General features: G+C 53.1%; 1 protein-coding gene across 21 annotated transcripts in view; it reads right to left on the reverse strand.

The window, feature by feature from the left end:
- Positions 1-24,101, reverse strand: part of IQSEC1 (IQ motif and Sec7 domain ArfGEF 1) — a 382,735-nt gene that overhangs the window by 56,183 nt on the left and 302,451 nt on the right. The window contains exon 1 of one of the 21 annotated variants that reach the window (XM_516294.7): positions 13,846-14,189. The exons of 19 other annotated variants lie outside the window; for them this stretch is intronic. In XM_516294.7, the coding sequence (XP_516294.4) occupies positions 13,846-13,910 (65 nt within the window). In that variant the 5' untranslated portion in view covers positions 13,911-14,189. Of the gene's footprint in view, positions 1-13,845; positions 14,190-24,101 lie in introns of those variants that run through there. One more of the 21 variants, XM_016940507.3, reaches the window with a different exon arrangement.

A 24,101-nucleotide genomic window follows, 5' to 3' on the forward strand; every position in this document is an offset into this window, starting at 1 on the left:
AACTTTTCAAAGCGGGAGGCTATTTTTAGAGCTTTGCTGACTGATCCAACATTGAGCATCTCCCTATGTGTCAGCAGCTGCTGGCGAGATGGGCAGACGGCACGAGGAGTCGGGCAGCAGTCAGCGTACAGGGGGCTTCTCAGGCCACCCAACCATATGAAGGAAGATGCAGTTTTTCGCACTGCCCCTGCCCTCTGGTCCCGAATGCTCTGTACAGCTCCGTCAGGCATCTACCACCCTAATGTTGTCATGACAGGAGTGACAGTAACATTACGGGATAGAGTCCAACACTTGAGTTGGAACCCCAACTTCTCTGAGCCTTGGTTTCCTACCTGCACAGTGGGGGCAAGGCCGCCCCTTCACAGCATCACAGTGGAGTCAGTGAGAGTGTTCCAGGAAGCCCCACCAACAGCTAATGCCATGCCTAATTAGAGGGTAATTATTTCAGGAGAGATCTCTGGTCCTCAGACATGGCTTGTTCTCATCAGCGCGTAGTCGGGTGGGGGACAGAAAGAAAGGTCTCCGTGTCCTGTGAACCCAGGGCCACACAGCCAAGGCAGCCCTTGTCCTGTCAAAGGCAGTCTTTCCGGCCCCAGGGAGGTGATGGCTCCAGCCTCCCCAGCCCAGGCCTTGCTCCCAAACATAAAGAGTACCGTCAGCCTGCAGGGGCCAGGCCACCCTCCATGGCTGCTGTGAGACCCTCTCACTCAAAGAGCCCAGGAACCTGAATGGGTTTTGGAGATGAGAATGCAGGTTCCAGGAGACAGGCTGGGGATGAGAGGGCAGCCCCTAGAACCTGGAATCAGATCTCCCTGCCCCCTCACAGCTTCAGGGGCTCGCATGGGAAAGAGCCCGAGGGCCTTGGTGGCTGTGGATCAATGGCAGTGTGGAGCCCAGGGCTGGGAGAGGCCCTGGGGCACGTGGATGGCAGCACAGGGCATCTGATGGGGGCTGCGTGGCAAACATGGGGGAGAGGGGTTCCCCTCAGCAGGAGGGAAGGAAAAGAGGGATTTGCAGGGACCATCTCCCCAGATCTCTGCTGTCTATCACACCAAGTTAGGTTTCCTCACAGCATGGCTCCATATCTGACTCCATCTTTTATCCTGCTTTTTTATTTCTGTCTCTCCCCTTGAGGAGGTCAGCTCGGGAAGGGCAGTGTCTGTCTGTTTTCCTCACTGAAGTTTCCACAGTGCCTAAATAGGGCTGGGCACATGGCAGGCGCTCAGTCTGAATCTGCTCAATGAATGAATGATGCTGCTAGTGACTTGGGGACCTGCACAACCCTGGGAGTAGATGCCAGCACTCCTAACACAAAGGGGTCAGGACAGGATGCCCCGCAGTCAGGATGGAAAGCCACAGAGCGGGGCAGAACGGGTCCCCAGTGCCAAAGCACAGCTGGCTGGCTGTCTTCTTCTCCCGCAACCCCACAGGCCAACGGCAGGGCTGCTGCTCTCTCATTTACAGGTGGGGGCACCGAAGCCTGGAGAGAACAGGGGCTCAACAGTCACATAGCTGATGCGCAGCCCAGCCTGGGAGAGCCCCGTGACTCTGGAGCTGTGTCCACAGCCCTCCTCTGCTCTGCAGCTGGGTTGTGGAGACACCAAACCACTATGGAAACTGTGAGTTTCTCCACCGTACAGACACATGCTCACTGCACTGAAAACACTGTCCTGCAGGCCTCAAGTCACCAAGGAACTTGAACTACCAAGATCAGCCCCACCCCTTGAGAATGCCCTGGGCTCAGCTCTCTGTGTGTTGCTTCTGCCCTGTGCCTACCCCACCCTCCCACAGTCCCAGGAGGCCCGCCGGGCTGGGCCGGGCATTGGCGGGGCCTCAGAAAGGAAGCAGGGGGCAGACTGGCTCCACAGGCTGGCAACCTGCACTTTCACTTGGGCCGAGAGCCAGCTGGCAAGGGGGGCTGTGAGGCTCTGGATGGGGGGCCGATGCCAACACCCTGCAATCAACCCCAGCCAGGGCCTCTGCCTGGTGAGGTGTCACTACAACAGGCATCACTATCAGTGCCACAGAGGGGCCCCAATCTGCCCGAGGATCTCACCCCACATGCTGGGGACCAGAGCACCAAACCAGGGTAACAGGCTTAAAACAGGAAAAGTCAACCCCTAACGCCAATCCTGCAGCCAACCCCAGGACAGGCAGCCTTTACAGAGAGGGGCTGGGCAAAGCCCTTTATTCTCCTGAGGCCACCGGGCCAGGGCCAAGGTGAGGATGAGGCCCATCCCTCAGGGACCCTCGGCCTTGCCCCTGGGAGAGTTGGTCAGGAGACCTGGCACCTGCCCAGCTGCTCCCCATAAGGAGACCTCGGACTGCACGGAGCTCTCTGGAAGACAGATTCTGTGTGGGGGGTTCACGAGGTCTCCAATAGACTGGCAGCCCCTGGCCCAACTTGGTCCACAAAACATGCTCTCTGTGGCCCAAACAGTGTTTCAAAAACTAGAACGAATCACTAACACTTCAGCAACTTAAGATTTTATATGAAAATCTAAGTTTCGGACTCATCTTGGGGACCTGACCACCCTGGGTCCATATTCCCACTTGATAACAGTCAGACAAAGCGAGGTGGCAGCCGCATCCATCAGACAGCACATGTTCTGTCACCACCAAAGTCCCCACCACTGCCACAGTCCCCACCACTCCTTATCGCCCACCCACACCTGGGCCACCCCTTCTCTTCCTGCCTATTGATGGCATCCATGTTGGCCTATGATGCTTACACAGGACCAAAATTCAAGGCCCAATGCAAAGAACAGAACTAGGATCTACAGTTTGGGACCAGTTGTTCCCAAGAAACCTAATTTAGAACACCAATTCCCGAGAGGCAGGGTTCAAGAACTCCCACAGCTCTGCATGGCTGGTGGGAACACCAAGGCCTTCTGCTCCACTGGGTCCTGTGAGTGTGTGGTTTTTACAAGGCTCTAGCAAATTAATACCGTCACAGTGACCACAATCCACAATCCCATGGTCGTCATAACCACCAAGCCTCAATTCACCAGACGCCCTCGTTCCTAAGTTTCCTAGGGTTAGAATATAATTTTCAAAGCCATCTGATACCTGGTGTTTATTCCAAAACTGGATTCTAAGAGGATGTTCTTGGGTTCAAATTCAAGCTGTTCCCACCCTCGGCAGCCCCCTCCGTCCACCTGTGAGAATGCCAACCTGAGTTTGGAGGAATGCCCAATGGCTCCAGAAGCGTCCCTGGGGAGTGTGGGGGGAGCTCTACGTGCAATCGGGAGACCAGGTCTCTCTACAGCATCCCTACTTCCAGGCTGAGTGGCCCCAGGCAAGTGCCCTCCACTCTCTGGGCTTCTGTTGTCTCATCTTCACAACGGGTGTCACTCCTGCTCCGCTTGCCCAACGGGAGCGTGGGAATCGAGGGAAGACACACTTTACCAACTGTAAATCCCACGTGGAGCTGTTTCTGCTCTGCGCCATCAGCCAGAGAGGAAAGGCTCAACCCCCTCAGCTCCTCAAGTCTTGGCTGGGCTTGTCCAGGTCAGAAAGAGGGACATCAGGAGAAGTGTTCCCCAGCCCAGCGCCAAATTAAGCCCTGAGGGATCAGGAAACGAGATACGTCCATCTCTGTGCCTGCATAGAGGGCTTTATGCTTCCAAAGGCCTCCTTCCTTCCACTCTGCCACAGCTTACCTGGTCTCAAGATGCAAAGTTTACAAGACTGCTTCCCTTGCCATGACCTCATCTGCATGGCCTCACCTTCTCCCCTTGTTCCTTTACTTTCTTCATTAACCACTCCTATAGCCTGCCCTCTGCCAGACGCTTGTCCCTGGCTAAGAAGGGTGGTTCTTGTTGGTTCTGAGTGTACGGAGATGACCAGAAGCTTCCAACCCCTGGGCTCACTCGGAAAGATTTTTCAGAATATACACACGCACAGAGCCAAAAATCTTCCCGGCTGAGCCAAATTAAATACAGAGGCCTCTAGTTATTTCCATACGCACCAAATGGACTTAAATAAAGCAGTTCTCTGTGGCAGGCTCCAGCAGAGAGAGCTAGGCTGGGCCCCAGGGACACCCCAGGAGAGCCAGGCTGGAGGCACAGGCTGGGGAGGCTGGCTCTGGACAGGGTGTGGACAGAGAGGAGGAGACAGATGCCCATCGTGCAGAAGGCCTTCCTCATGGCCCGCCCTGCCAGCCAGGGCCTGTGGTGGGGCCATCTTGGCCCAGACAATCTTGATCTTTTTTAGGTGCATAGCAAAACTGAAAGGAAAGTATGGCATTCCCATGTACCCACTGCCCCAACACAGGCACAGCCACTATCAACATCCACACTAGAGTGGCACGTTTTTACAGTCCATGAACTACGGTGACACATCATCATCACCAGGGTCCACAGTCTACATTCGGCTCCACACTTGTTGTTGTAAACAGCAACCTTTTGAAGCAGGTACTATATCATCTTCCCATTTTGTGGATGAAGAAACTAAGGCACAGAGAGTTGATGTAATTTACCCAAGGCTGCGTGACTCACAAAGAAAGTGAGGAGGGGTGAGGCTGGCTGAGGCCCCGGGACACCTCCCTGCCTGTCATGTTCTTCCCTCTGTGGGACCAGCCCACCACCCTATCTACCCATCGAGCTCCCCCTGCCCTTGCAGGACCTGGTGCAGGTGCTGTCCAGACCTGCAGCACAGCAGCTGCCAGGCCCCACAGCAAGTCAGCAATCTGCCCACAGCACCAGCACAGGGGCACAGAAAGGGTCTTGGGGACAAATGAAGGCTGAGGGTAGGAAACACTATCCCCCTCAACCTCCCCCACCTACAACATTGGCACACAGAGCTCTTCCCCGGCAACTGTCTGGTACCCAGCAGGCAGGAGCTGTGTGGCCCTGGGCAAATGACTTGGCCTCTCTGTGTCTGTTTCTCAGTCATAAAATGGGAGTATTGTCCACCCAGCAGGGTTGCTGTGAGGGCCATATAATAACACACACAAAATCCTCAGCCTGGGGCCTGTCACCCAGGAAAAGCAGAGAGTAGCTGCTGCCACTGTCACGATTTAAGACTGTTATCACGTCGCTGCACTGCATGGTGCCATGGGTGCTAGAGGGAGGTGAGCTGGCCAAAGAGGAAGAGGTCTGAAGGAACACAGACCATCTGATTCCACACTAGCACCCATACCTGGGGAGCACGAGGGGTGCCTGGCTGGGATGTGGCCATGCCTAGGGTGTGACTTTGGCTTGTTTTGGCTTCTTTTTAACTAAGCTGGGTTGGGGGCGCTCTATGTACCAAGCACTGTGCTAGGAGCTAGGGTGGCAAACACACTCATACTGAGGACAGTGGCTGAAATGTGTTAGCACTTGCTACATGCCAGGCTCTAAGCCCAGCACTGTGGGGTGGCACAGCACCGGGTGATGATGACAAAGGTGAGTAAAGGTGACGGGAGCTGTCTAGGATGACTTTGGTATTCTGAGTGAAGCCCAAGAGGATCATATGATGTCATGGAAGAGAAGCCAATTTGGGGAGAGGGAGATAATATGTGTCCTTTGGAACTTACAGATGTGCAGGTGCCCATGAGACCCCTAGAGAGGGTTGCTGGGTGGGCGGCAGGATGTCAGGGCCTGGGCAGGAGCCAGATCAGAAACCCCAGGAAGGAAAAGACTGTGTGAAGTAGAGAAGGAAAGAGGGCTGGGCAGAGGCCCAGGGACCCCCAGTGCTGAATGGCCACCCAGGGGCCCAGCAAGACGAGGGGCTGACAGGCCTGGGAGGGTGGCAGGGGCGCAGCCTGGCTACACCCCCTGGCAAGGGGAAAGCCAGGGCAACAGGGAGACCCTGCGGAGCTTGAAGCTGAGAGCCACAATACCATCCAGGGGACCCCCAATCCGATGAGAGAGGCTGACAGCCCATTCCACACCCCGCCCTCCAGAGGTCCTAGGGATATGGAAGAGAAGCGAGTTCTCCTACCCTGACCCAGGAAGGCCCTGTCTGATGGAGGAGTCACGGGCCTAGCCTCTCCCAGTCACTTCCAGACACAGGGCATCCCAAATGGGTCAGACACCACTTGGTCACCAGGCTGGGAAACTGGCTCAAGCTCAGAGTTCCCGAGTTGGGCCAACACAGCTAAGGGCTGTTCAAGGGACACTGTGGCCTGCCCCAAGCACCCGCCCCAGTGACATGACTTTTCCAAGGCTAGAAATGAGGCCAACCATGAGACAGGTCCTTGATATAAAATCAACAAAACGTCTGGGATTAAAACTAATCTCGAGCAATGAAATAAAACTGCACATAGGGATCATTATACCATTCTACTTTTGTACGTTGCATATTTTACATAACAAAAAGCTAAAAATAACGCTAAGACTCTGCTATCACATCAAGGCCCATTATCTTCTTGGGCCATTTTGCCATTTTTACAAAGCACAAACAAAAAATCTCAAACCCTGCTCATTTAAATGACGGCTCTGAGAACAGTCAATGGCCCAGAGGGAACAGAGAATTCACGTTCCTGCGACCGCACCTCCCCCTCCCCCAGCAGCAGAGGAAAGAGCTGCTTCCCCAAACACTTCCTCTCCACCCTACCCTCACCCCATGGGAATAGCGGCACTGCAATGGTATAACGATGACAGCTGGAGAGAATAGCAGTGCAGTGGGTAGGGGTCATCACAGCAGCTGCCATTTACTGAACACCTACTCGGTGCCGGGCACTACTCCAGCCTCTCTTTCCCATCATCTCGGGTGGACAGTCGTCCTGATCCTGTCAGGAATCTGAGGATCGTTCTTAGCCCAGATGACTTCCTGGGGATGGCGAACATGTTTTTGAGATTGTAGGCACTGGGTAGAGCTTCCAAGGATTCTCCTTCCACTCTGCTGATGGTAGTGCACCTCTGTAGCCATCCACGGTGGCTGTACAGGGAACCCAATGCTGCCACTGGAGTGCGCACAGCTGGGGCCTGCAGGTTTTGTCTCTCCGGCTCCTCCTTGGCCCCCTGCTCCTCCCTGCCTCTGCCTCAGGCTGCATTCTAACAAGCTGCTCCCCAGCAATGCCAGGGAGGGGAAAGAAGGCCCATGCATTTACCAGAGGACCAGGTCTATATTCTGCAGAGCTTGAATTCGTCATTTTCATTTTCTAGCCATTCTTTCCTCATCTGTCAAATGAGAATAATGCCAGTGATTTCACAAGGTTCTTGGTTCCAATCAGACAGGTATGTGTGAAGTTCAAAGGCCATCCAAATGCCAATATCATCATTTTCATTCTGTAGCCTGTTCGAGCCCCAGTCTCAATCTTGTGCCAACTTAAGACCCACCAAAAACAGTTGAGGCTTTGCCCAAACCCAGCTGACTCCCCTTCCCCTTCCTGTCGGCAGGCATAGTCACCTGTTTTGTGTCTACCCACACTGCCTCTCCCTCCATTGTTCCCATTTGACAGGCAAGGAGGCAGCAGCTTGCAGTGGGGACCACCTTGCCCTGGCCACACATCCAGGAAGGGGCAGAAACAGGATCCAAGTTTCTCCAGCTCCAGATGGCACCTCTGCCCACTGCAGCAAGCTGCCTCCCCTCCCAGGCAGACAGACCAGCTGAAGAGGACAGAGCAGCAGAACCAGGGACTGAAGGCCACTGCCCCTGAGGCCAGGCTCTGCAGCTTTGGGCCTTATTAGGCTCCAGAAGCAGCCCCAGGTACCACCAGGAAGCCAGACCTGCCCAAAGCCTCAGAAGCTTAGCACAGGCCACCAGCTGAGGGCTCCAGACGCACCACAGCTCTGCTCCATCTGACACAGGGCTGGGGGCCTCTACCTTGATGTCCTAACACCTCAGGGTGTCTCACACATGGTGCAGGCCATTTGCCCATTCCTATCTAAAGAAATCTTCATCCCAGCCCAACTGCAAGCTGCCTTACTTTGCAATTTCCCCAGTCCACAGGCAAAGCGATTTTCTTAACACCCTTAACCATCCACTTCTTTGTGGGCTGTTTGGACAGCACGCTACAAGCACAAGCTAAAGTCCATGGGCTTAGTCACTTCTTACTGTGTCTGCCATCTGTCATACCACCAACAGCCTGCAGCCCTTTAGCCCTTTAACTTCTTCCCCTCACCACTATCTCTCTGCACCCCTCTCTTTTAACCCTGGTCCTGTCTGTGTGCCAAAAAGATAAACAATCCACTCCCATCTAGGAACACATCTCCCCAAACAAGTAATACGGTCCAGTTCCACACAGTCAAACTTCTCGGGCCTAAAACATCAGCTAAAGGATGCCATGTTTCTGGTGCTGACTATGCACTGTTGAAGCACTCACATGGATTCATTCATTTAATCCTCACAACAACTCCATGGCCTCCTCCTGTCATGGGGAAACTGAGGCACAGAAAGGCTAAGGAAGGTGCCCAAGATCATAGGGACAATGAGGAGCAGAGCTGGCTTTAGAGTTGGGGTTAGAGTTACAGGTAGTCTGACTACAGAATCTGCCTCCCTAACCATTGGGCTAAACATCCTGCATCTGCAAATGACTACAAGGATCAAGAGGCTCATTCTTCTTCTCACAGATGTGGAAACTGAGGCCCAGGGAGGGATGGGATGAGATGGGTGACTGACGCCGGGGCTCTAGGGAGGCAGATGACCAACGGCCAATCAGGGCCAGTTCTGGACAGGCCTTTCTGAAAGGTTTCCTCTCTCAAAGGGAGACCTTTGAGCTTAAGGGCAGCCAGAATAAGGACAACAATGATCACAACTAACATCTACCGGGCCCTTGCTATGTTACTATGAGACACCGTTTAATTGCTTTACATGTATTCATGCATCTCATCATTATACCACCTACCCTCCCAGCCAGAAATAGAAAAGCAAACACCACTGGCTTCTGTAAATGGCATCAGGGAGAAAGTATTCATGTTGGCAGGCAGACTCTGATCCGGTCTGGGCAGCCGGGGATTTCGGGAGAACCCTTCCAGTTTGTGTGAATGAGGAGGACTCCTCCCAGCTGGGGACTCGTTCCAATTCTTCCAGTTTATTAATGATCCCTCTCCCCTCCCATGGGATCCAGTTCAGCACCCACACACTTGTGTGTCCTCTAGTGATTCAAAAGCCCTAGCCTTGGGTTTCCTCACCATGCAGAAGCCTGTCATGTTCGCATGGGTCCCTCAGTGAGTTAGGGGACAGTCAGTTTTAGTCCTCAGGACCCTGCTCCAAGCAGAGTCTTGGCCTGGGGCTGCGCACAGCACACAAGCATGCTACCCTGAAGAGCCTGCAAGTGCAAAGGACACTGTCCCAGAATCCTGCCGGAGAGTCTGGGGATGCAGCTCTTGGGTTCTGTGGGGAAAGAGACAAGATGCCAGGAAGGCCCGGTGAGTGGTCATCAACCAGCTTGTGGGCTGAGACTTCTGAGAACATGTTGGGAATCCTGATACCTGGGGATACCAGACATCTGTTGTGGCAGTATAGGGAAGAAGCAAAAGGTTCCATTCATGGTGGTGACATATTTTGCCAAAGATTATTTAATCCCAGAGGAAGCAGAGCCTGGCCATGAAGTACACAGACCCTGAAGCCAGGCAGGCGGAGTTCAAACGCTAACTCTAGCACTCTAGCAACTTTAGCACTAAATGGCAACTGTTGCTATTACTATTACTACTGAGCTTTGAACAAAGAGGAAAAAACAAATGCAGTCACAGTGTCTCATCTTTAGAAACAGGGAGAGGACGCTCGCTATGGTTCTCCATCGGGACCTTAAGTTCAAATCAAACTGTCACCATGTCAGGAAACTGCAAACCGAGGAGATAAAACGGAAAGAATGGGCATTTCCTCCAAGGAGCAGTGAAGCTGCAGGTACCTATGAACAAGGCAAAAAAGAAATTCAAGTCAGAGCAGCTGGGACCCCAAGAAGGAAGATTTCACAAAAAGCCACACAGGCTCTAGAAATCAGTCTTCAACCTCACAAACGAGCAAAAAAGGAAACTGTGAGGAATCATTTTAACTCAGCAACAATTTCACAAACGGGAAAAGGTGGTAATAATGATGATGGTGATAACAGCTACCATTTGTTGGGGATCTTTCTGTATGCTTTGGTCACCAGGCAAAGCTGCACATCCCCCGCCCCCTCCCCAGGGGTTTCTTTTGGCTCCATTTCATGGATGAGAAAATCAAGACTCAGAGATGGGAGGCAACATATCTGAGGCCACACAGCCAGGAAGAGGTGGAGTCAGGGTTTTGTGTGATCCCCAAGTCCTGTGCTCTGTGATGTACCATTTCTCACTACTAACCTCAGTGCTTCTACATCTAGCCCAGGGCCTGGTACAAAGTTGGTGCTCAGTAAATGTTTGTTGTGTGCATAAAGGAACACAGGAAAGTGAAAAGCTGCATGTCCCCTGGGTCATACACATCTCTCCAGAGAACAACGCACTCCTCCAAGCCCAAGACAGCATGTGTGCACTTGTTAACACCTGCATTTATGGATGCTTTCATTCACTGACAACTGGCTATGTCCGCCATGAGGCCAGGCGCTATGCTAGGCAGGCATCGGGGTACTAGCCACAGGGTCAGGACTTGGAGGGACACTTGCCCAATTCAGGGTACAGCCATGGCAGCCAGGATAGTGGCAGGTCCAGGTGGCACCATGCCATACTTCAACCATAAATGCCATCAATTTCCTCTCTGCAGCAGCTCATGCAGTGGGAGCAGCCAGATTCTCTAAGGCCATGCCAATTAATTCTTCAAGAGCCTTAATGGCCTCTAAACTCATTACAATTTGCTTTTGAGGACAAACAATAAATCACATTCAACAGCATTTGAGCATACTCCCCCTACACACACACACACACACACACACGCTTCCATGGGAGATCTCTCCCAAGGCCTCCGGTGGTGTTTGAGCCCATCTGGGCTGTGCATCATCTTGCCCCTGTGCTTACTGGGCGGATATTCCACATGTCATCATAATTCAAAGGAAATTTACAAAACAGGAAGCAAGAAAATCCAGCGGGTCATTGGTGCCTGGGAAGAGCAGAGTGCTGACCTGGACAAACATGGCATTTGACTGGAGTCCCGAGGATGGCCAGCTGTGCAGTGGCCTTCAGACATCCACATTCTCAGAGCACTCCACGAAGCAGTGTTATCATTCCCTTTCACAGAAGGGGAAACAGGCTTGGAGGGGTGTGGTAACTTGCATATACTCACGAAACTGAGCTGGGACTTGAAACAAAATCTGTTTGCCTCCCCAGGCCCTTCTTTCCTTAAGTCTCAAGCTGCCCTGGATTCCAGATTATCCTGGTAAACCAAGATTCCACAGTCTGCAGAGTCCAGACAGATAAAACCGTATGCACACACAGATGCACACACACGCACACACACATATACTGAGCTCCTGCAGCCCTGGGTACGCTGTCCAATACTGTCCAGAAACATCTATTTGCCCAGTTGTCACACTGTTTGACTATGCAGCTGTCAGTCCTGTCCATGTTTTTGAACTGAAGCTGTGTAAATATTAGCGCAACCAGTTCATAGTCCGACTTCCTTGAGTGAAAGCCTGAAAATCCTAGCAGGGCTAGCCAGGGCCTCCAGAGGCCTCCATCACAACATTGGGGTTCTCCTGTAGGCTCCCCATGTGATATTCTGGCCCAGTCTCTGGGTTCTCTTAGTGTGTGTACCCTTAAAAAAAACAAGGGTAAGAAGAGTCCTGTGTTTCACAAGGCTCAAATAGCAAAGCATCAAAGTGCCACACACGCTCTTGGAAAGAAGCCTGTTATTTGTAGAGTGGTGCATGATGGCATGGCTGGACTTGGGAGTGGTTATCTTGGGCCCGTTACAGACTAAGGGGGGGTCCCCTGAGGTTTCTGGACCGTGCTGCATCCCATCCGGGTTTAGAGAGGGGGAGACGGCCAGCTTAAAGGGCTCTGGCCCCTGGGAGCCAGCCCAAGGAGCATCTAGCTCTGCCTCCACAGGCCAGGGACTGGGTTGATTTCCTCTACCCCTCCCCCAAGCTTCCCATGGAACCACATACCAGGTGCTCCAGAGCAAATGGGATCCACCTGCTCTGAGGCTGATGCGTGAACTATGGGCTACACCTGAGCGAGGCTTCGCAACCTCCAAGACCTCTGCCTCATGTTCTGAGACTGGGGGAGCAGCTGTTCATCACCAACCCAGACCACAGAAGGATCCAAGCAGGCTTCCCTGAAGCTGGAAGATTGAGATGAGATGCCCGGAGGGACTTCTAATGAGAAGGGATGTGGGACTGAGAAGTATGCAAGAGAGGTGGCCTGGACATGCCAACTGGAATGGTCCTAATGGAGGGGCAGAAACCCCTCCCCAGTTACTTTCAGCTCAGAGGGAGGCGGGAGGTGCAGCCAGGAGAGCACGCTAATGGTTTCTTGTTCCCCACTAGACTGCTGGTTCCATGAGGACAAAGACTCCATGTTTTGTTCACTGCTGTGTCTCTGGTGCCTAGAGCAGGGACTGGTACATAGCAGGCACTCAATAAACCACAGAGCTTTAGTACTGACAAGACTGAATGCTCAGCCTCGATTTGCTCTCCTGCAATATGAGGATGCTGGTACCACAAGGGTAAGAAGCAATTGTAATACCAGGTGGGACAGCTGATGGACTATGAGGGCCGCGGGTGTGTGTGGGATATGAATAACATGACCCCCATGTCCAGACTGCTGCCACTGATTCCAGACAGATGGTCTTGCAGCTGCAGCATGCCTGGCCTCCACCCCAGATGCAAGGAGCAATGGGGTCCTTGAGAAGCCCCCCAACCCCACTTGGAGGCTCAGGCTCAGCGCTCCAGGCCTCTGGGGTGAGGAAGGGGCAGAGGGAGACATATGCATGTTCTTAGTGCAACTGCTGGACATGCGCTGCACAATTTTTGAACTGAAAGATCAAACAGCTCCAGGTGGGCTTCCTCCAGAGGGGGCCTGACATAAGCCAAGTCAGCTTGTCAACAAATCCCCTTAGCCCCACCCCCCTGCTCCTCAGAAGGGCCTGCAGATAGCTCAGGGGGCAGCTGTGCTGGCCATCGGAGAGAGGAAATCAATATTCCCAGCACATACACACACACTCTCTTTCTCCCTTTCTCTCCATAAACACGGGCCCTTGGAAGCTCAGACAGCCGCCCACAGGCCTCTAAGTAGAAAAGGGTTGGCCCCTCTGACACACCAGACTCCATCCCTGACCACACCAGGTGCACACGCATCACCACACAAACAAAGCCCCTCACATCCACACTCTGCCACAAACAGCAGCCACACACCCCAGTGCACCCCCAAGTGGCCCTGCCAGGGGCAGAGTACCCGACAGAAGCTGCTGGCACACCTGGGACGCCTGTTTGTTCAGGGTCATCCACCCTCACATACACTCGGGGTCTCGCAAACAGGACAGACACATCAATCCAGACATAGGCCCAATGTCTGGAATAGACAGGCCTGCAAGAGGCCTCCCTGGCAGCTCGGGCCCTGCCTGCAGTTGGAAACAGGCACAGACCCGCTGGGCACCCTCCCACCAACTCTCCGCTCTCCCTCCTGCCCCTCACCTCACACCCACACCGAGTCCCACTGTTTCCCTCTCAAGCCCCCAAACTCAAACTCACCCCCACACCAACTTGCACTCCAACAGGCCCTCGATCACACACACACTCCCATCCTGAGACCCTCCCAGGGCACACACAGCGCTCCTGTCCCAAGGGCGCGTCTCTCTCTCCCACGCACAAACTCGGGTCCTGTTTGCTCTTCTCCCACCCAAACCCACAGTCTGGCGGACGCACCCCGCCCCGCAGGCAGCTTTCTCTCGCACGCCGGGCGCCCGGTCCCGACGGTCACCCGCACTCCCGCACACGCATCCCCACAGCCTGCGCCAGCCCACCGCTCAGCACCCGGGAAGGCCGCTCGCCCCGCGTCGCGCCCTCACCCGCTGTCAAGCTCTAGCTCCAGAAGGGACTGGGTCCTCTCCGAGTTGCAGTGCAGGCACCACATGGCGGCCGCAGTGGGAGCGGGCCGGGCCGGGAGCCGGGACCCAGGCCCAGCAGAGGCCGCCGACTCCCGCCAGCGAGCCGCCGGATCCCGGGGCCGACACCCGGCCACCCGGAGACCCGACCACCCGCCACGCGATCACGTCGGGGCTCCTGGTCCAGCGTCCGCCGGCTCCCGCGGCTCCGGCCCCAAGTCCGAGCCCCAGGCCAGCCAAGCCCGCCCCTCCGCCGCCGCCCGCTTGGCGCAGCGCGAGGCCGGGCCGGAGGAATGTGGCCCTGAAGTGGGCGGGGCAGGGCGGGGGCGGGGCCGGAGGGCGAGCTGGGGGCGCGGCTGCGCGCGGGGGCGAGACTGCACAGAGCGTGTGGGGGACAGAGAGCACAGGAGGCGTGGCCACACGGCGCCGCGGAAGAAGCACAGGGGGCGGGGGGTCAGGGGCGGGGCGTCGGGGGCGGGGCTACGCGCAGGGGCGGGGCCGAGCCGAGGCGCGGGGTGCAGAGCGCAAGGGCGGAGTCCCAGACACTGCATCCAGGTCCCAGCGCGCGAAGCCTCTGTTCTGGAAGGAGGACTTTGCGCAGCCCCTCCAACACTGGCGCCTCCCGGGAGCCATGTCTCCCTCTCCAGCGTGTAACCACAACAAATGCAAAGCGCCAAACCCCCAACCAGAGCCTACTCCGCTGATGCCTACTCAACCTCTGCCTATCCCGATTTTGCCTTCAGTTTATAAAACCTGGCCTTCGCCTGCCTGGACCGAACCGTGTGGTTCTGGGGCTCTGATGCGCCCCAGAGAAGGGAATGGGCCCTATCCTGAGGTTGGTACCACCCTTTTGGCGGCTTTTTGGGGGAAGATCTAATGGAAAGTTGCTTCTTTCTCCCTAAGCCCACCCAGCCCCCTACCCTTTCTCCACCCAGAGACACCCTTCAAGCACCTATGACAAGCTTAAAGTAATACTAATTAGCACTTTAGAGTTCTTTAGTGATAGTTGGCCTTCAAGGCAACATTGTGAAGTAGGTGGAGTTACCCCTGGCCTCATTTTACCAATGAGTAAACTGAGGCTCAGCTTAACTGGGCCAACTAAGAGACGGCTTCCCTCACTCTTTCCTCCTCTCCCAGGCTCTTCCTACTATGAGCGCTCGTGGCTTGCAGTCCTCCATTTGTATGTTTACTTGTTTATTATCTGTCCCTGGGCTCCATGAAGGCAGATACAGTGCCCAGTGCCCATACCTGTGGAATGCCTAGACGTGGTTGGGAGACAGCAAGCAGATATGGAACAATCAAAACCCCACCTGTCCTGGGCCACCCACCTACAAGTCCATCTCCTGGAGGGCCAGGCAGCTGGCAGGCCTGCGGGAGTCAGGAAGCTGCAAGAAGCCATCAAGGCAGGGGCATTGTCTTGTGCCCTTCTGAATCTTTCATTTGGAGGGGGACAGTGAAGGAAGGGGGCTGAGGTGGCCCAGCTTGCAGCAGAGGAGGGCAGCCCCTAAAGCCAGTTTAGAGCACCTGGGTTCCCAGGCAAGAGGCTGAGCAGGAGCCCAGTGCCCCTTATGCCAGTTTAGAGCACCTGGGTTCCAAGGCAAGAGGCTGAGCAGGAACCCAGTGCCCCTTCACTGCCCATCTCCACATTCCTCTTCTCAGCTTCCCATGTTTTCTTTGCTCTGTTAAATGAAGACACAGAATGGGGGGAAATATTTGCAAATCATGTATCTAGTAAGGGTCTAGTGTCTATAGTACATAAAGAACGCTCACAATTCAAAAATAATAAGGCAAATAACCCAATTTAAAAACAGGCAAGGTATCTGAGTAGATTTTTCTCCAAAGACAATCTACAAGTGGCCAATAAGCCCATGAAAAGATGCTCTCAACCTCACTAATCTTTAGGGAACTGTAAATCAAGACCGCAATACCACCTCACACTCACAAGGAAGGCCATAATAAAAAAGATGGACAAAAGTAACTATACGTAGGGGGTTCTGGAAGGAGAAGAACACTAGGCTGCACTGCTCAAAGACCACAGCCACATCTGGCATCTGTCGTGGTTAGGGTAGGGGTAGGAAGCTGGGAGAGGATAGGGTACAAATGACCCAGTTGATGGCAGAGGCAGCAGAAAACTCCCACCCCTGTCTGAAGTGCTCTCTAAAAATAGACTGCAATAAATGGAGCCAAAAGAATTCCCCCAGCCCAGCTGCTGGAGCACTCTGGACACGGTCTTTGACAGCCTCACCATCCGGATTGTCCAAGAATTTCAGGCACTTCTCCAGGCCCAGGGCCCTGCCGCCCAGCAGGATGGTCTTGGCGACATTGTCTCGGCTGGGATTTAGAAGGGGATTGAATTTCGCTGTTAGCATTCGGAATACCAGATGATGGACACTCTGGAAACCAAATGCATCTTGATTCTCTTGTTTTATCTTTCTGCAAAGTGTGCCTCTTGCTCCTGCCCCGCTAACTGCCTTGCAGATTAATAATTTAGGGAACTGTGAGCAGAAGCAAGAAAAGTTCCAGCCTAGAGAGGCAGAGAAGGCCAATTTTTCTGCAGAAATGACCAGACTGGTCAGAATCCTTGCATGCACCATTCAGGCAAATTGCTTAGTTTTCTGAGTCTCAGTTTCTGCAACTGTAAAGAGTGGCTCAGCAGCCACCTCTACCCCAGCTAATTCACCTTGCTGTTTAATTTAATTTAGCAAGCATTAATTAGTACTTACTCTGAGGCCTCAGTGGGGAAACACTGCTGTGACAAGTATTCCCCAGTATGGTGTCGTGACAGTGGAGGAAAGAGCTTGTAATTCTGCCCCAGGAGAGGCTCTAATGGGGGGACATTTTGGGTTGGACCTTGAGGGATGAGGAGGGCCCCATGTATGGGGTCACAGGATGTAAAAAGTCATGGAGATGTTTAGTTCCACTGTATCACCCCATGTTTTAGTCCTGAGCTGCTTGCCTTGGCCCATTTCACATGCTACAACCCGACTTTATCTCTATCCTCCCCAGCTTCTGATAGCCTCCAGTCTTTCCACAGCCTCCCTGCTTTCCTCCAGCCAGATGTGTGGCACTCTCCCAAAGCCCAGCCTTTGCAGCCCCTCTCTCCAAGCTGTCAGGATCAAGCCCAGCCTCTCTGCACAGCCAGCCTCGTGGCCTGGTTCATCTCTCCATCCCTTACCTCTCCTCCTGCCCACTCTATGCCTGCCACACCTCCAGCAACACTAAGCTTCTTTCAGTTCCCCACGCTCCCCACTGTGCCTGGCTCACAGCTAGGACCTTGGTTTTCAGCTTCCTATGTCACTGCTCCCAGAAAGACACCCATGACCAGCGCCTAGTCCAAGTCAGAAACTCCTTTTACATGGCATCAGGTTACTCTGCACCTGCTTGCTTATACCAGTGAGCTGTATTCCAACTGCCGGGGCTGGTTCTATGTCCTTCCCTGCAGCAGCCCCTGTGCGGACAGTGGAGCCTGGTGCACAGAAGGTCTTCAACAGCTGAATACGCCAAAGGTTGGTAAACTATGGCCTGAGAGCCAAGTCCAGCCTGCTGCCTGTTTTTTTAAAATAAAGGTTTATTGGAACAGAGCCACGCTCATCCACTTATGTATTGTCAATGGCTTCTTCCATGCTATGATGATGAAGTTAAACAGTTACAACAGACACATGACCTGCAAAACATACAATATTAATGCGCACATGCAGCCCTTCTCTGAAATAAATGAAGCTCTCCTGAGGCAGTCTTACATTGGCTCCAACTACCCTGGCAAACCCCCTGCGTGTTCAGCCAGACACCCCATGCAAGAGCAGAATCCAAACATGGGGGAAGACAGTGACTGAAATGATAGGGCTGGGCCAGATGATCCTCAGATGAGATGGCCACAAGATGGGATGCACTGTTGGGAATGAATCCTACAGCGCCGCCTGCCCATGTGCACATAGAGGCATGCCCAAGGATATTAATTATTTGAAAAAGCAGAACTCAGGGGAGGAAACGTGCAATGCCTCTCAATGCGGACTGGTTAAGTAAATTGTATTACACCCATCAATGGAGTCCCATGTTAAAAAGATGGCAGCAGCATCCTGCATACTTATAGGAAAAGATCTGAGACACAACATTGTGATAGAAAGTCCAGAAAAATGTGAAGTGTATTTATAAAAGAATCTACAGAACACTAGTATGCTTATATAAGATTGTATAATCATAGATTACTTCTTAAAAGAGACCCAAGAGTGCCATTGCACTCCAGCCTGGGAGACAGAGCGAGACTCTGTACCCTCCTCCAACACCAAAAAAAAATTTTTAAACAAGTGTTTGTTACTTTTTAAAAAGCCAGTTATGGGCCAGGTGTGGTGGCTCACCCAAAGTCAGGAGTTCGAGACCAGACTGGCCAACATGGCGAAACCCCATCTCTACTAAAAATACAAAAATTAGCTGGGCATGGTGGTGGGTGCCTGTAATCCCAGCTACTCAGGAGGCTGAGGCAGGAGAATCACTTGAACGCAGGAGGCGGAGGTTGCAGTGAGCCGAGATCGTGCCACTGCACTCCAGCCCTGGCAACAGGGTGAGACTCCATCTCAAAACAAACAAACAAACAAACAAAAAACAAAAGGCCAGTTATGGATTGGACTGGAACCAATGCAATTTTTTTTTTTTTTTAAATGTGCCAGTGAAGCCTGGGCAACATGTCAAAATCCCATCTCTACAAAAAAACAGAAAAAGTAGCTAGGCATGGTGGCATGTGCCTGTAGTCGCAGCTACTCAGGAGGCTGAGGTGGGAGGATCACCCGAGTGTAGGAAGGTCAAGGCTGTGGTGAGCCGTGATTGTGCCACTGCACTCCTGCCTGGATGACAGACTGAGATCCTGTCACAAAAAAAAAAAGCCAGTGAAATGAAGAAATCAAGGGACTGAAGGTCTTCTGACATCTTCTAGGAGGCTCTGAAGCCCACCAGAACTAGTCCACAAAGACCCCAAATGCTTGATGGTACTTAAGCCACCTCTTGGGCCACTCCAGGTTCCTCGTCTTTCAAGCAGGTTGTGTCTTACTGACAACCATAAAAATCGATAAGACTGGTGGTGTAGCACATTTTGAGCTTCTGCTCAGTGTCTGTTAACCACCACTATGTTACCATTCATCTTACGAAATGAGCATTCCCCCATCACAGCCAGAATGCTGGGTCTGCAAGGGAGCTCTGCGGCTGCCACTTAGCCCCAAATCCTCATTTTACAGACAGGGAAACTGAGGCCCAGAGAGGTGGAGGAATGTGCCCCAGGAACTATAAACACTGACACTGACCCGGGGCTTCATGCCACACTGGCCACCACAATACAGCACCCAGCCTGGACAATACAGCATCCAGCCTGGGCGGGTGAGTTTTAAGACCATCATTCTCATCCAAATATGGAATAGAACCTATTCCTAAGACTGTTAGATGCAGTAAAAAGCCAGAGACAGCTGCATGGAACACAGCACTCTGTAGAGTGGCACCTCAGGGAAGCCAGTCCATCCCCCAGAACAGAAATGTTTCCAGATAAATAAAGCTGTTCTTACCAAGTGCCAAATTATCTTTAAAATTCCAACCATTTTCCACAGAAACCACTTGTGAATTTGGGACGTGCCATATCTTACTAAACGAAGTAAACGGAATGAACTAGGGATTGCTGGAGGTGGTATAGGGTTGTCCACCCTGACCTAGGCTTCTGGCCCGGGTTTCCTACGTGACACTGAACTGCTCAGGCACCACACCTGCATTGTAATCCAGCTCCTGCCTGTCTTTTCAGCCTCATTCCCCGCTATGATCCCTACAACGCAGCCACTCCCAGAATGCACCCTGCACTTCCTGGCCCCAGTGCCTTTGCTTATCCTGTTTCCACGTCCTGGGTTGTTGCTTCATTTGATTGGCAATCTCTTATTCAACCTTTAAAGCCCAGCTCAAATGTCCCCTTCTCTTTGAGGCCTCCCCTAATCCCTCTACCCCCAGGCAGAGCAAGAACCCCTTACTTAAGACTGTGGGCACCTCGACGGTAGGGACCATTGCACTCCATGCACCTTCCCGGTGGTGGGGCCCAGACGCTGCCATTGTCCTGTGTAACTGGCCTGGTTCCAGACAGCTACCACAGCCCTAGGGAAATTCATCCCAACCACAATGGTACTTGGGTTGGCCAAGACCCAACCATGACAGTAAGATTAAAGCAGCCTTACCCCATTTACCCTGATGTGATTATTAGGCATTGCATGCCTATATCAAAATATCTCATGTGACCCATAAATATATACACCTACTGTGTACCCACAAAAATTAAAAATTAAATAAACAAAGTGGCTTTAATGTTAAAGTCTGATGGAGCCACCAAGACCCAGTGCTGCCCACCCATTGTTCAGATGAGGCAGCTGAGGCTCACAGAAGCAGGGAGCACTTCCCCAGATCATGTGGGGACACATCCAAGAACTGGTTATCTGGCTTCCTTTCCCCAGCTCCTTCTGCACTGCTAAAACCTAAGACCCGTCGTGGTTTGAGGTGTCAGGAGGCTCTGTTTTCTTGTGGTCTTTAGATGAATAAAAATTAGACGCAGCTGTTATGGTGCCATTAGTTGACAAATGGACTCACATGCTGAGGATGCATGGGAAAGACCCTGAGGGAGGGGCTGCAATAAAGAACCACTGCAGCTAGGCCACAGTGTCCCCCGCAAGGAGAAATGAAACCCAGCACAGGTACAGGTGGCTCTGCCAGGGCTCTGAGGAGCCTGGCACATGATGGGTGCTCAGTGGTTGGTGAGGGTTTTCTTTAGCACACAAAACAGCCAGGAATGGTCACCTCCTCCAAGAAGCCCTCCAAGCCCGGATCCCCAGAGCACTCCATGATTCTAGGTCCTCAGTGACCAATGAAACCCCTGCCACACAGGGAATGCTGGTCTGTTGTAAACGTGAAAGAAGGTGGTGAGAATATGCTTGCCGCATCCCTCATCAGTCTGGCTGCTCCTGTGGACACACCCCATCCCTCCTGGTCCCCCTGCAGAGCCTAGTTGGGTGAGCTGGACTGCCTGTCCCAAATCCAGGGGCAGGGCCTGTGGAGAACAGTCCTGTGGTGTCTTAAGGGCAGCTACTTGAGTTATGGGTCTCTATTCAAGTGGAAGGGAAATGGCCATTTGCCAGCCTTCCTGCAGGATTCAAGGGGCAAGACAACTTCAGGAGGAAATTCCACTGAGCTGCTGCCTCTATCGGTAGAGGACTGTTCCCTAAACTCCCCCCAACACACTGCTATCACCCTTCCCATTTAGGTGCCTGCCAGCCCCAGCCGACGATCAAAAATGCCCCCACTTCAGCCCTTCATACTCATCCCTCCTTCCCTGGTAGGTGGCGCAGGGAGCCACAGCAGCACCCTCAGGGAGGGAGGACACTTATGCTGGGTGGGCTTGGCCCCCTGGGGCACAGCTCCTGGAACAGGGCTCCAGGCCCTTGCAGCTGTCGCCCCTGAGCTCTGTCCCCCGTGTCCACTCTCCGTGCCCCAGACAGAAGAGGCAGGCCTGTGGGCAGCAGGCCCAGCAGATATCCCAGCTCCGCTATGTGACCTCACACAGTTACTCTGCTTCCCAGGGCCTCAGCATCTTCAGCCTCAAAGTGGGGACAGTGCCACCTTCCTTGCAGGCTCAGTGTGAGGCTTGGCAATGACACCCATGACTGCCTAGCCAGGGCCAGGCACACGGCAGCCCTTCAGAGCCTGCAAGTTCCTCCCCTTGCTTCACTGTGGCTCTGGCACCTTGTACGGGGGCTAAAGTGCAAGAGGAGCCAAGGTGTGTTGAGTGAGTAAGCACCTTTTCCAGCCATTGGCTGCGTCCCATAGTGGGGATGCTCATGGCTTACGGAGGCTCCATGTTCTGGAGCATGATCTTGAATCTTGGGCAAGTGGTTTGGTCTTCCTAAGCCTCCTTTCCCAACTCTCTGCCTCTTCTTGCCTCTTCCTGCAGCCTCCTCTCACAGGGCACACAGTCTGGACCAGGCACTTTACAGAAGTGCCCACACTTAATCCTCAACAACCTTCCATTTTACAGATACACTGAGACTCAGAGAGGTTGAATAACTTATGTAAGGCCACACAGCTAGTGCCTGGCTGGATCAGGGATTTGAGCCCAGGTCCATTTGGTCCCCAAACCATGAACTTAACCATGAAGCTCCACAGTCCCTCTTTCCCCATATCCAAGGTGCTTATTGAATGCAGGTTCTGTGCTAAATGCATGACAGGTTGTCTCATTTAAGCTTCACAATGGAACTCTAAGGTAGGGACTATTCTATCTTCTCATCCAGAAAAAGAAACCAAGGCTCAGAAAGATTAAAGAATTTGTTTAAGGGCAAACAGCTAGTGAGGGATGAGAACCCAGGACTGAGTCCCAAGTTCATTCTTACAACACTATTCCATCTGACCTTCAAGGCCCAGGAGGAAGACCTCTGCGGGAAGAAAGTCTCTGCCTTGGCTGATGTGTGAGTAACCAAAGCAACCTTGGCATCTGCCCCCCAACGGCTGCAGAGGCAGACTCCTGGCTCGGCTCCCTTCTTGGCTGTATAGCCTTGGGCGTCACTTCTCTGAGCCTCAGTTTCCTCCTCTGTGAAATGGAACTGAATAATCTATGTCTCTTAGGTTGCCGAAAAGAATTCAGTGAGCCATCTGGTGCTGGGCCTCAGCGGTGCTCTGCTTACACCCAGCCTGGCTCCCTGAACCCCACTCCCAGAGTGTACACCACTCCCCGCTCCCTTTGCTGTACTCTCCTCCTGGGGTCTGCCCCTGGCCCTCTGGAAGGGAGTGACACTGGGGAAAAGCAGGAGGGGGGCAGCAGTGGCCACCCCAGGAGGGACTCTGCCAGCCCTGCTGAGCGCACCCCACAAGCCCAGGTGGGGTCACAGTGGGGGAGCAGTCCTTGCCTTTTCCCCACCTCTTCCCCAGCTGCCTGCGCCTCACCATTCCTCACTCAAGGAAGCACATCCTCCGGTGGAGCCAACACTCATAGGGCCCCTTACAGATCCCCCTGGGAGCCTGGGACCAGAGCAGAATTGGGTTCTGCAGCTTCCAAGCCCCGCCCTCAGGCCTAGAGTCTGGGAGACAGACCTCATACATGAAGGGCTCTACGACAATACATGTATGTTCTGTCACTTCTTCCTCGGGACCTTCCTGAACCCTCGTCCACATTCTCTCTGTCTCATCGATTCCCTTTAAAGCCCATCTCACAGTCCATCATTATCTGGCTTAATCACTTGTGTACTCACTGTCACTTCCACCAGAAAGTAGCTCTGCAACTTTGTTCATTTGCCACTGTATCCCCTGCCGTCTATAGTAGGTGCTCAATGAATGTCTGCTGGACAGGTGAATCATGTTGATCCGATTCACTCTAGTTCAGGGACCACCCACAGGGCTAAGGTAGGTCTCCTTCCCTCTCCCCATGCTTATCCTTGTCTCAATCTCAGCAATTCCCTGCACCCCACCCCTCTTTATACCATAGAGAGATTCTGGAAGGGCTGGAAAATGGTTTTTCAAAATCACTGATTCTCATCTCTAGTGTGCTAGGAGAGCTCAGTATTTAAAGGAACCCATCAGCTAAGGATTTTATTTAAAAAGGAGGCGTCAGGCTGGGCACAGCGGCTCATACCTGTAATCCCAGCTGAGGGATTACAGGTGGGAGGCTGAGGCAGGCAGATTGCTTGAGCTCAGGAGTTAGAGACTAGCCTGGGCAACATGGCGAAACCTCATCTCTACTAAAAATATAAAAAATTAGCCGGGTGTGGTGGCACATGCCTGTGGTTCCAGCTGCTAGGGAGGTTGAGGTGGGAGGATCACCTGAGCCCAAGAGTTCAAGGCTGCAGTGAGCCATGATTGCACCACTGCACTCCAGCCTGGGCAACAGTATAAAATCCTGTCTCAAGGGAAAAAAAAAAAGCGCTATCCCGTTGGCAAAACGAATGGCCATCCTTGATATACTTCGGTTTCTTTCCTGGTAGCTTTACCAAAACTGGGGCTTATCTGCATATGAAAATGGGTGGAGAAACTGAGGGAATCTAGAAAAAATACAGAGAAAGCTGCAAGTGCTTGCCCTCCTTCAGAACATCTCACCTGGATGTCACTAGCTTAGACACCGTGGCAGGGCCGGGGCTGCATTCCTGGTAGCTGTTGGGGAGACAGCCTGCTGCCTTTTATGTAGTGAGTTCACACCAAAGAACAGCTACCAAGGGAATGCAGGG

Source organism: Pan troglodytes, chromosome 2 (assembly GCF_028858775.2).
Source record: "Pan troglodytes isolate AG18354 chromosome 2, NHGRI_mPanTro3-v2.0_pri, whole genome shotgun sequence".
Classification (NCBI taxonomy): domain Eukaryota; kingdom Metazoa; phylum Chordata; class Mammalia; order Primates; family Hominidae; genus Pan; species Pan troglodytes.